Source organism: Carassius auratus, chromosome 37 (assembly GCF_003368295.1).
Source record: "Carassius auratus strain Wakin chromosome 37, ASM336829v1, whole genome shotgun sequence".
Taxonomy (NCBI): Eukaryota; Metazoa; Chordata; class Actinopteri; order Cypriniformes; family Cyprinidae; genus Carassius; species Carassius auratus.
In genome coordinates, this window is record NC_039279.1 from 13530338 (window position 1) to 13543583 (window position 13246).

General features: G+C 39.1%; 1 protein-coding gene across 4 annotated transcripts in view; it reads right to left on the reverse strand.

Annotated features, from left to right (window-relative positions):
* pkmyt1 (protein kinase, membrane associated tyrosine/threonine 1) overlaps nucleotides 1-13246 on the reverse strand; it is a 61491-nt gene that overhangs the window by 40385 nt on the left and 7860 nt on the right. For all 4 annotated transcript variants that reach the window (XM_026222926.1, XM_026222927.1, XM_026222924.1 and 1 more), the window contains exon 6: nucleotides 5985-6157. In XM_026222926.1, coding sequence (XP_026078711.1) covers nucleotides 5985-6157 — 173 coding nt within the window. The remainder of the gene's footprint in view (nucleotides 1-5984; nucleotides 6158-13246) is intronic.

The window sequence follows — 13246 nt, forward strand, 5'->3', positions numbered from 1 at the left end:
TCTTTTTATAAATAAAAAGATTAATCAAGTAAAGTTACTAAATATATTCAGTCAAAAGCAGTGAATGATTTTCTTTTGTTCTTTGATTCACATTAATGACAGACAGCACATTTATTAGCAAAAATACTGTACATGTGCGTTTTCTTTCTCATCTGTTTACGTTCACGTAAGACAAAAACGGCTGCGTTTATGATGATATACTGATGTAGTTTTTTTGTATCGTAGTTTCGACTCGGAACAACATTTTCTACAGTTAAAGTACACAGAACAGTCTGAGAATGGACACAAACCGGGAACCCGCAGCGCGACCGCTGCTCTCTATGAACGCGCTTGTGCTTCATGTGCGCTGCACACAAACATGCTATAATAAGTTTTGAGATTCTAAGCTACTTTAGTGATAAATCACAGGACAGCACTGACAACCAGAGTATGTGAGCGGTGCGGAGTGGGAGCGGAGCTTGGAGCGTAGTTGTGTGATTTTGCCAGGTGCGAGGAGCGGTGTTTTTAAATGTTTGAGCGTTGTGATTTTCTCCCGCTCCGAAACGCTCCACTATCGCTCAATTACCAATCACGAGCCAGGAGTCCCAGGACCAAACCACTGTCAGGAGACGGAGGGGGACTCAAAATGTTTCTAATCATATTTTGCATTTGTTTGCATTTGTATTGTTTCATTAGTACTTTCACAAACATTTATATAAAGTATACATCATGTAATTAATTTATCACATGATTTTAATTATATTTTTACCGACCCCCTCGCGATTTCCACCCGTGCATCTCCATTATATGATGGACGATTTTATAAGTTGGTAATAAGCAGTAAGCACAGGTAAAGACGGACAGAAAAATGGAGTTTCTGAAATATTACCGTGAAGAAGGGGAGAAAAAATATAAATGTATTATAAAAGGTAGTGATGACAAAGGAGAACGCGAGTGCGGTGAGGTGACTGCAACGTCAAAAGATTCATTGTGGAATCTTAAAAGGCACGTGTCAAGGAAACACAAAGTTTTTCGCTCACACGTGGAAAAAAAATCTGAAGGTCGGTTTTATTCAGCTTGAACAACCTAAACCACCAATGCAGAATTAATACATTTGTAAATATTGTATTGGCATTTAGGCTACTTATTATTTATATTTCATTTTAATTTTATGTTCAATTTACATTTTTTTGCAGAGAAAAAAAAAAAAATCACAGAAAACATGTAAAGAGACACAGAGCAGTAAATTTAAAGGCTTCTTTCAACAAAGAGCGACAAAAGTAAATATTTCACAGGAGAGGAAGAGTGAACTAGACCAGGCTTTCTTTAAAATGATTTACATGGACTATGAGCCACTCACCAAAGGAGAAAAAAAAGGGATGCGCTATTTTGCGAACATTGCACAGCCTGGCTACACCCCACCTTGCTATAGCACGGTCCGTGACACACTCATGCCACATGCTTTATTAGAGTTGGAGAACAAATTGCGCGTTCTGCTACAGAACTGCAGTGGACTCTCAGTGGCCCTTGATATTTGGACGAGCCAACGAGGTCACAGTTTTCTGGGTATCGTGTGAAGTTTTGTAGATGAAAACTTTCAAGGCCACACTGTTCTGCTGAGTTGTGAACACATTAAGGGACACCACACAGCGAAGCACATTTCTGAAAAATATGAGGAGGTCCTGAGACGCTGGAATATTCAGCGTGGTGTTATCAGAGTAGTAACTGATAGCGCCAGCAATATGGTAAAAGCCTTCAATCTGCCTGGTTTTAGCGAATTCGGGGATCAGCTGGACCAAGATCTCGGGGACAGGGAGACAGATGGTGAGGGTGATGCTCCAGATGTTGCACTCCTGCAGCTCCATGCAGACCAGCTGGCCATCCAATTGAACATGATGGTAGAGAACTACGTCACCAAATCAAATCTTCACCTAAGATGTCCGATCCACTTACTCCAACTTGCAATTAAAGACGCAATTGCGAAGCACAATGCAATCAATTCAATAATCAACAAGGTTGGGAAAATAGTCAGAACAATCAGAAAAAGCACACTGAACACAGAGGAAATTGACAAATTAGGCGTTCGTCCCACAACTGCATGCGCAACCAGATGGAACAGTCAGTTGCGGATGATCGAGTCGGTGCTGAAAATGTTTGAGAAGGACACGCTGTGGCAAAACAGGCTGACGTCGATCACAGATGATGGGAAAATCGCATGCAATGATGTCCTCCTCCTTAAAGGCTTAGTGAGAGTACTAACACCATTTGCTGAACTGACAGACAGTTTACAAAAGGAGCTGGGAAACCTGGGGATGATCCTACCGGCAGTTGCAGAAATACACAGAATGATGTCTGATGTTTCCAGTGACACTCCACTGGAAATAGCCGCATTCGCAGAAACTCTAGCTGAGAACTTTGAGACTCGTTATCAAAGGTTTTATGACGACACTCACGTTATTCTGGCTGCATTATTAGATCCACGCTTCAAGAACGAGTGGATTGCAAGAGATGAAAAGGCAAGTAATTCATTACACAAAGGTATAGCATTCAGAAATTAACCATGGTTTATTAAAATAAAATAAATGCTAACTTACAATAATGCTAGGCCTACATGTATGAAAACTCATTATTATTATTCTAAATAATCATAGCTAATTGTATTGTTCTTGTAGGTTCAAGGCAAACAGATTGAGATCCGGGAGTTGTTAGTTCATCAAACAGAACTTCTCTGCAGTGTAAATAAAAAAGTAACATCCCTTTCCCTTGTCGCTGACCCTGTGACTGTCCCTGACCGTGTCCCTGAGCCATCAAGTGCAAAAAAAGTCAAGTCAATGTTCCAGTCATACGCAACTGTGGCCTGTTCGTCTTCTACAACACTAGACGTCAGAGGAGAAGTCGAGCAATACCTTGGAATGCCAAGATTGAACACCGAAGTTGACGACGTCCTTCGCTTCTGGAAAGAAAATTCTAATGTACTGCCACAACTTTCACAAATTGCAAGACACATATTTAGCATACCCAGCGGCTCGGCCAGCGTGGAAAGGGTGTTTTCTGTCGCTAGTCTGATGTCCAGCAATAATCGCTTGTGCTTGGCACCTGCCACTCTGCAAAAGCTCGTTTTTCTAAAAGTTAACGCAGCACTGGAGATTTAGCTTCGCTCGCTAATGTTCAACCAGCCAGCATTTTTTTCTGTTCATAGAAAAGTTGGCTAAAAGAGATCTTTATTTTTTTCGTTTGGCAATTTGTTTAACTTCATATTTTAGTTTGTGATTTATTTTATTTAATGTAATGTTTTTCGTTTGATAATTTAATATAATGTTTTTTCATTTGATAATTTATAAAAAAAAAAAGCCTGTTTAACCAGCCAGCATTTTTTTCTGCTCATAGTAGGCCTATTTCTCAATATTAATATAGGCTAAAAGTTGGCTAAAAGCGATCTATATTTTTTCGTTTGGCAATTTGTTTAACTACATATTTTAGTTTGTGATTTATTTTATTTAATGTAATTTTTTTCATTTGATAATTTAATATAATGTTTTTCATTTGATTATTTTTTATTTATTTTTTTAAATAGCCTATGTTTAATCAGCCAGCATTTTTTCTGTTCATAGGCCTATTTCTCAATATTAATATAGTGTGACGAGTCAGCTGCCTCCTCCCTGATTGTCACCGGCACCCCGTCCTAAATCGCCGCCCTTCACCAGGCTCCCGACTGGAGTGGGTGTGTGAGAGGAGGGGCGTTGGACGAGTCAGGGCTGGCGGCGTGTGATGGGGCACACCTGATGTGAATGGAGCCTCATCCCCGCCGCTGTTTAAAAGCCCAACGCGCCTCTCCTCGGGAGACCGGTCTCTTCCCTGTGCATGCACACTGGTGTCCTCGTGGGTCCAGGAAGGGTGCGTTGAGGGACTCCCGCGCCACCAAGACGTGAGCTGCCGGACCCGCGATCCGGATGGGAACCGCACCCGTATACACGGCCGACGGGCCAGGATGCCGGGCCGTCCATCCCCTACCAGCGCCGCGGCCAACGAGAGAGACGCGGCCGCTAGGAGAAGCGTATTCGTTTTACACTACATGCATCTTCTGATCAGACACTGGTGTTATTAAAAAAATAATAATAATAATACCCTGGAGCGAAAACGGAGCGAGACGTATAAGGACGGAGTGGGGGAGGGAGCGAGGAACGGAAAATTGTACACCCAACAAAAATTATGCATGCTCAAAGTCTAGTGTGACAACCTCTTAACACTAACCCCTGTTTCACACTGCAAGCGTGAGCGGCGCACGAGCAGCGCGTATTTTTTTCGGCGTCCATGTTAATCAATGAGTGCATTCACACCGGGACCAGGAGCAGCACGTGAGCGTCAAGCAGGAGCGTCACGTGAACAGCAGTGAAGCGGGGGTTTCGGCGTCCGGTCTATTTTTGCTGTGCTGCTCACGCTCAATTAAAGTGAAAGCACACTTTTGATGGAAAAATAAATATGATTTTACACAAAACTTGTTCAAAATGCACAGAATAAGCATGCCAAGAGTTTTAACAACAACGACAATGTCTAGTGTTTTAACAATTATGCCAGAAAAGAAAATTAAGTATAACAAATATTTATTTACCCATTTAAACTTTTTAATTATTCATTTTGGGTGAAAGTATGGTGTATTGTTATAAAAAAAAAAATGTTGAAAGAATTATACCCATTGTTTGAAATGGTTCTACTGTCTGCCAAACACACTTTGCAGCCGCTGCTTTGATGCTGTACTTTTACGCTTCCAGTGTGAATACTCGTGAGAGTCTGCTGCTGCAGTGACGATGTAGTTGCACGGACGTGCTGCTCGCACACCGCTCACGCTTGCAGTGTGAAACAGGGGTAAGGTTGTGACTGTGGCAGATTTTTACCACTGCAGTGGTAATGGACCAACAATATGTAATATATTTTATATGAGTCACATTTAAGAACAGGTCTCTAAAATTGTCTTCAAAACTGTCCTGTAGCAGCGCAGCACTGTCTCACTCATCTCACTCAGAAAACACACCCTATTTAATTCATCAGATAAATATCAAAGAAATAATACAGTTAAATAAGAAAGTAGTCTAAATAAGAAAGTTAAACACCACGCGAGCGGAGGGGCAATACTATAAAAATCTTTATCAGTGATGCTACACTGGATGTGGCTCGACACTACATGAAAAATCTGCGACAGTATATTGCCTCACCCTATTTATGAAGTACTGACACAGAGTTTAAATGTCTTGTGTAGACACTGACAGACTCAACCTATTGTGATGCGGTTGTGTCGCGTCCAGTGTACACATTGGTTCACTGCAAGTGGGCGGATTTACTCCTCGTCTGCCTGCGCTCTCTTTGAAACAGGAATGGTTGTTAAATTTCTTAACATCGTTCATTTATCACGGTGTCATTTATATTTGGCCAGTTTGGAGGAAGCCTCACCAAACCTGACCAGCCAGGCATTCACAGGAACTTGTACAAACGCAGATGGGTGACATGAATGGAGATAGCTCCAGATCGGCAATGTAGTATTTGGTTTCCCAACAAGGTCCATCGGCCAAAAGAACATTTATTTGTTGAATGCATAAACTGTATATCCCTGCGCTCAAACCTGCCAATCTAAAGGAAACGCTGTGTATGGCATTTAAGATAATTTGTGAATTACCACAGACAGTCACGGTTGTCACTGCGACTGTCACAGCCCTACTCAACATCTTATCAGAAGTTTGGACAACTTCACAGCTCAGAAACATTGGAATAATTCTTTATGTAAGTGCTTCAGTGCAGTTTTTAAACTATCCAGTACACTTTCACGATATACTATATGTAAATTACTACTTTTCTGAGTTTAAACTACTTTTGGTGGTAAAAGACAGCATGTCACAAAGCTTAATATGAAGCAAATAACCAAGAATAATCCCAAAGCACACAAATACACATAGTACTTTCTCACTTCACCTTTCACTTACTTTATATATACAAAGAAATTATGTGATTCTTACCTGACACCAGTGGAATAAGGATAGAAAGCTCTCAGTGAAGTAGAGGGAAAGCTGTCGTCTCCACTTGCGTTTACACACAGAGGGAAGAGAGAGCAGCTGTTGTGTGGTGGCTCTTTTGCAGGCCTCTGGGTTTAGCATTAGCCGTAGCAAATATTGCATGTCTTCTGAAAGTGCTGAAACACACATTTACCCCATTAAATGCTAGCAACATACGGCTGAACTAATTGAAATATACAATAGTACATAGTTTTTCCACTTGGGTATGCAATACTAAATAGATAAACTGCTTATAAGCTGTATGTTGTAACTCAAAATTTATATTTATATTAATATTGGGAAACTACTCTTTGCGTCACACCATCTCATGACTGCATTATTATTTGTAAAATAGGGACTTTATGGAGTGTGTGTATACATGGATATAAATACAGTTTATAGTTCAATAATTTAGGGAAATAAACGAATTTCTTAAACCTCAGGTGACTATTTGGCCAACCAGCTTATTCCTGCATGAAAAGCAAAATGTTATTGCTCGTGCAAAAAAACATCAAAGTCAACTTTGAAGCACATGCTGATTGATGGACTAGCATTACTAAACATTACTTACTACCTTATAGAAACACTACATTCAATGAAGGTAAATGAATAGTAAAAAAAAAAAAAAAAAAAAAAACCTTAACAGTTAATTTAAATGGAACCGAAATCGGAACCTGAAAATGTGTATGCTGTAATATATGTAACATTTTTTAATTGCCAACCTTTAAATTAAGTTAGTAATTAAGTGATAAACAGTAGTGGTGTGCACGGATAGTCGAACATTCAAATATTTGTTCTGATATTTGTTCTGATAATGATATTTGAATTTCGCAAAAAAAATAAAATAAAATCACAATAAAACCTAGTTTGGTCACTTTCTGTGATTCTCCACTGCATATTTGAAGATATATGCAAGCCTGTATCGTGCCCATCGCGACTTTGTCGCTTCCGTTATGAGCGCGCATACCACATGCCTACATTGGAAATAATGAGCTTGAGCACGCAAAAAACACGATATGTGAACGGCCCCTAAGAACTGCGGTCTTCTACAGTACTTCCGTGCAGATATGCCGTGCAGAATCACAGAAAGTGACCGAATTCAAGAACATTGTTGCGGCATCTCTCAAGCAATGAATAAACACTGCTAACTTGGAGAATGCAGTGAAAACTACTCTTCTGGCATCTGCCCTAGACCCTCACAAACATCTCAGGTTGCTCAATGAAAACATGAGAGAAGTAAAAAAAAAAAAAACCTTTTTGAACATTATCAGAAAATTTCCCTTGATGCGAGTGGTGCGGATGCAGCCGCTGCCACCAACGATGAAGAGGATGCAATGACCACTCATCGGAAAAGGCTGAGCCAGTTCTTCAGCGATGATTACAGAGAGTCCAGTCGAGACGAGTGGGAACAGTTCTTGCTGGAGCCATGTATTCCACCAGATGAGGATCCTATTCAGTTGTGAAACGAAAACACGAAGCGCTTCACAAAACTTATTCGCTTAGCACACCGTTATTTGTGAGTCCCGCCAACGTCTGTGCCATCAGAGCGCGTTTTCTCCGCGGCCGGCCTTATTGTTAACAGACTAAGGAGCCGACTTTCCCCCAAACATGTTTACATGCCTGTATTTCTTAACAAGAACATGTAAAACAGTAGAAAAAAAGCAAAAAGGATTTGCTGACAGTTTCAAAGTTAAATGTAGGCTACGTTCTACAAAATAGTCTAATTGCTGCAGGCTGCTTTATGTTTTTTCTTCGTTCACTTTTCTTTTTTTTGCTTTTAATCTGTACTTTTGTTTGTTTGCACGCATTGTTAAAGGTATTCAGCTACAAAACACGATGTGTAATGTTCAAGTTTATTGTGTGTAAGCTTGTTCAAAATGACGGAAACAATAAATGTTGCTGAAAAATAACGTCTGTCTCATTAAACTTAATTTAAATAAACTAATATTCGAATATTTGTTTTTTGTGAGCTCAAATATTCGAATGTGATATTTGCGGAAAACGCCCATCCTTAATAAACAGCATTGAGCATTGAGTAGTCGAGTATCATGCTTTTTTCCTTACCACTACTTTTTTTAATAGTTGTTTAATGATTTTAACTGAACCAGAATCAGAACCGGACAATTTCTAACGATTCCCAACCCTACTTCTGACTCTTATTAATTTGTCATTGTCCTTAGGATATGTCCACAAAACCTTCAAAATGGCTGATCAGCCTCTCATAAAAAAACAACAAAAAACACACAACTTGACCCCAAAGAACTAGTTAATTACAGACCAATCTCCTGTTCAAGATACTAGAAAAGTTAGTATCCTCGAATATCCCACAATTATATTCCTTCTTAGAAAAAAAAAGATATCTGTAAGGATTTCCAGTCAGGATTTAGACCATATTATTATGGATGCTCCGATCAATCGGGATTGGTATCAGCCGATAATCAAATTTTATGACTTGATCGGTACTCACTAACTTAGTTGATCTCACAAACCGATCGCAATTTGATTACGTCAAAGCGTGACGACATATATGATGTGTGGAGGCATAAATTATTTGGTGCCACAGTCATGTCTTAGCTGGTGTGGAAATGCTATAAAGGTTGGAGATACAATGAAAAATTCTCTATTTGTCATGTATGTTTTGCATGATAATATGATGAATGGATGGTTCATTTTTAACCACAGATTCGGTGACGTTAGAGCTGGTCTGTGACTTAAGTTTATGTGGCAGCAGTGCTACATTTCTGATGCGGCTCAATTCACTGCTTGGCTAAAAATTGTCTTCTTTGAATTGTCACAGCATGGAGGACGGAACAAAACCTAATCGTATGCGTAAAAGATAATGCTAACATAACATGTTGATCGTGGGCTGCTTTTAAATTAACATTTATATATAAAACAAAATATCTTCTTTGGCCATATTAGTCCACTCAGTAGCATTAACACAGGCTTTACTCCTTTCAAACTTTATCTGGAATATTACCGTTTCTATAACTGCAAATTCCTGTTGACAGGAACACACACACACACACACACACACACACACACACACACACAATCGTCTGCATAAAAAAATAAATTTATTTATATATATATATATATATATATATATATATATATATATATATATTTGCATCATTTATGATTTATGTTATCCAACTGCGACCCATGCGTAAATAATCAGAATGCATTTTTTATTACCCGACGAGTGGATTATCTGCAGCACCCATGTATATAGTTAAAGCAAAATAAGTTACTGCGTAAATCAGACAGACTTACTGAAAAAGCAAATTCATTCTCATTCAGCAGAAGATGCTTTAAAGCAGGAGAAACAGAGGTTTCCCCAGTAACAGCTGTACACAGCACTGAGCTCACAAACGTTGTTTTACAGGCATATAACATGCAAGATGAAATGAAATTTGACATCAAACATTTTCTAAAGATGATCTTCCTACAGAAATACAGTGATATGAAAACACCCGCGCCTTCTTTAGATTTTTGTACATGCTCATGTTTATTGAAGCATCAGAATCAGCATTGATATCGGCTGATCACCATGACAAGAAATCGGTACTTAGTATCAGCTACAAAAATCCTGATCGGAGCATCCCTACATATCATAGTACCGAGACTGCTCTAATTAGAGTTACAAATAACCTGCTCTTAACATTGGGTTAGACAACAAGGACCTACTCAAGGACCTACAACAAGGACCTACAACAAGGACCTACTCATTGTTGAAATCATACTCTAGATTTTATACTGTCACATGGAATTGAGGTTTATGGTGTTGAAATTATGCAGCCAAGCGATGATATCTCAGATCATTATTTAGTTTTGTGCAAACTTCATATAGCCAAAATTGTAAATTCTACTTCTTGTTACAAGTATGGTAGAACCATCACTTCTACCACAAAAGACAGCTTTTTAAGTTATCTTCCTGATGTATCCCAATTCCTTAGGATATCCAAAACCTCTTGAACAACTTGATGATGTAACAGAAACTATGGACTCTCTCTTTTCTAGCATTTTAAATACAGTAGCTCCTTTACGCTTAAGGAAGGTTAAGGAAAACAGTCTGACACCATGGTATAATGAACACAATTGCAGCCAGGAAAATGGAGCGCAGCTAGATGAAAACAAAACTAGAGGTATTTCGTATTGTTTGGCGGGAAAGTAACCTATTCTATGGAAAAGCATTAAAAACTGCTAGATCTGATTACTTTTAATCTCTTTTAGAAGAAAACAACATAACCCCAGGTATTTATTCAATACAGTGGCTAAATTAACAACAAAAATGCAGTGTTTCCCACAGCCTTACTCTCTTTTTGTGGTGGCACTCTCCCGCCCCCATATAGAGTATATGTACATGCAAATTAATTTTTTGACAGCAGGAAGTGCTTTAAGAGCAGGATAGATAGAGGTTTCTCCGGTAACTCTGTAGAGCAGCGGTGAGCTCACAAAAGCTGCTTTATCAGGCATTACATGCAAGATGAAATGAAAATGACATTGAAAATTTTCTATCATCTAAACCAACAACATGTATGTTAGACCCTATTTCATCTAAGATCCTAAAAGAGGTGCTTCCAGAAGTCATAGATCCTCTTCTGACTATTATTAATCCCTCATTGTCATTAATCCCCAAAACCTTCAAACTGGCTGTTATTGAACCTCTCATCAAAAAACCACAACTTGACCCCAAAGAACTAGCTAATTATAGACCGATCTTAAATTTCCCTTTTCGGTCCAAGATACTAGAAAAGGTTGTATACTCACAATTATATTTGTTTTTAGAGAAAAATCTGTGAGGATTTCCAGTCAGAATTTAGACCGTATCATAGTACTGAGACTGCTCTCCTTAGAGCTACAAATGACCTGCTCTTATCATCTGCTTATTACTTATAAAGCCCTGAGTGGTTTAGGACTCCAGTATTGAAGGAACTCTTATTGTATTATAATTCTCCACATCTGCTGCATTCACAAAACTCCGGCAATTTCATAATGCCTAGAATTTCAAATCAACTGCGGGCAGCAGATCCTTTTCCTAGACAGCATTAAAACTATGGAATAACCTATTTAACAGGAGGCAGACACACTCTTGTCAGTTTAAATCTAGATTAAACACTTCTCTCTTTAAACTGGTTTACACATTACACATAACACATAACGCACCTAGAGATGACCTCTAAAGCCCTAAATTTCAGTAATGACCAGGACAACTAGATTACCTTGTCTCCAAAACAGCTAACGGGACAAGACCACAGGAACCAGATGACTTTGCTGCAGCCTGGAACTGAAGTGCTGGTTATGCCTGGGCAGAGGAGAACTGGCCCCCTGACTGAGCGTGGTTTCTCCCAAGGTTTTTTCTCCATTCTGTTACTGATGGAGCTTTGGTTGCTTGCCAACTGTCGCCTTAATATCCAGCGATATCGTTGACTTGATTGCAAAGATGCTATTTAAACTGAACTGAGCTGGATGATGAGATCACTGAATTCAATGATGGTCATTGAGTGTTTAATATTGTCATTTTGCATCATTGACACACTATTTTCCTATTTAATACCAAAAGTGCTTTGACACAATCTGATTGTTCAAAGTGCTATATAAATAAAGATGACTTGACTTGACGGGCTGTGAGTCAGAAGCGAGCCAGACTATCAATGCAAATTTGGAATTGCCCCAATTTCAGGAAACAGTCCTCCATAAAATGTGCTGCATACATCTGAATATTTGGGATTAACTGTTCTGGAACAGTGATATAAATACAACTTAACCACTGATTTCTAGTTGAGTCCTCTTTTGGAAGATGAAACAAAGTAGTTCCTCTTTCACAACAAAACACAGTGTCTCCATGACGTAAGTGGCGGCAACAATACTACAGCGAGAATCAAAGTTATGCCTTCATTCTTTGCATGAACATTTGGACAGTGTTGTAAGATAGACATCTGGGGCTTGTTTAAATGAGACATTTAAGGATGGTGTGGATGAGTCTTAACTTTAGAGCTGAAACAACAAATCGATTTAATCGATTAAAATCGATTATTAAAATAGTTGTCAACTAATTTAGTCATCGATTAGTTGCTAAACAACTTTTATTTGCCGTAAGCTGCTCATTTTGTGCATATTTTAAATCTGTGATGACCAAAGTGTGGCAGTAATGAGCCACCGCAGGGTTTTATTCAGCCAGTACAGCAGGAGAAGTAGCGAATAGCCAATAGCTGGCCTCGTTTTATGTCACATGTTTCCCGAACTGCGTCTGCAGCATTCAGCGAGATGGTGGAGACAGAGGCAGTGGAGTCAGGCGGCAAGGAAGTCGACCGGAAGTTGAAGTCGGCTGCGTGCCGCCATCTTGTAGCAGAACTTCACTTGCGTTAGCATTCCCATTGACTTTACATCTGAGGCATTTAAAGACTCCGTTTGTCCATTATTTATTTCTAAAGATACATGACAATGCATAAAGGGCTCCATTACCTTCTATGTTACATTATGGCCCCGTAGAAACAGTTTTTGTAAACAAATAGGCTAACGATTGCGTCATAACCACTCGACTCTCTGTCGCATTACCGTATAGATAGGAGGAGAAGCTAGCGGGCAATTAACTTATTATGGCGTACTGGTGTTACATTTTAAAATACTATACAAAATAATTAATCAGAATACTTACTCCTGCTCACTCACGCCAAAGAACTCCCCGCTCAAGCTCGCCATCTCTGCAAGATTAACGATGGAAGTTTGCACGCACAGCTACTAGAAGATTTAAATCTGTCAGACAGGTTGCTGACGTTGTCAAGCTTCGTTTGAGTCTGCGTGTCAGAAACGGAAGTGCTAAAAAACGCTAAAAATGGGCTTCAATTGTCTCAATTGAGTTCCAATGGGGTCGCTGTGTCCATTTCTTTTACTGTCTATGAGTGGAGTAAGCTTGAGAAAGAAAAAGAAAAAAGCGGAAGATAAAACTAATAGAACGAAGTCATCCAAAGTGTGGGAGTACTTTACTTTGAGTCTTCAAAAAAAGAAAAGTAACCTGTAAACTCTGCACTACTGAACTGTTTAACTGTTTAAGACTTTTATTTGTACAGATTCTCCAGTACAATGTTGTTGTTTGCAAATGTTTTGTCGTAAAAGCTAATAACATGCTTTTTAACAATTAACATTTAAAGATTTACAAACATGTTCTGTGATCAGTTTGTCGTTTACCAGTTCATAATTCAGTCTTGCAGCCTAATTATGAC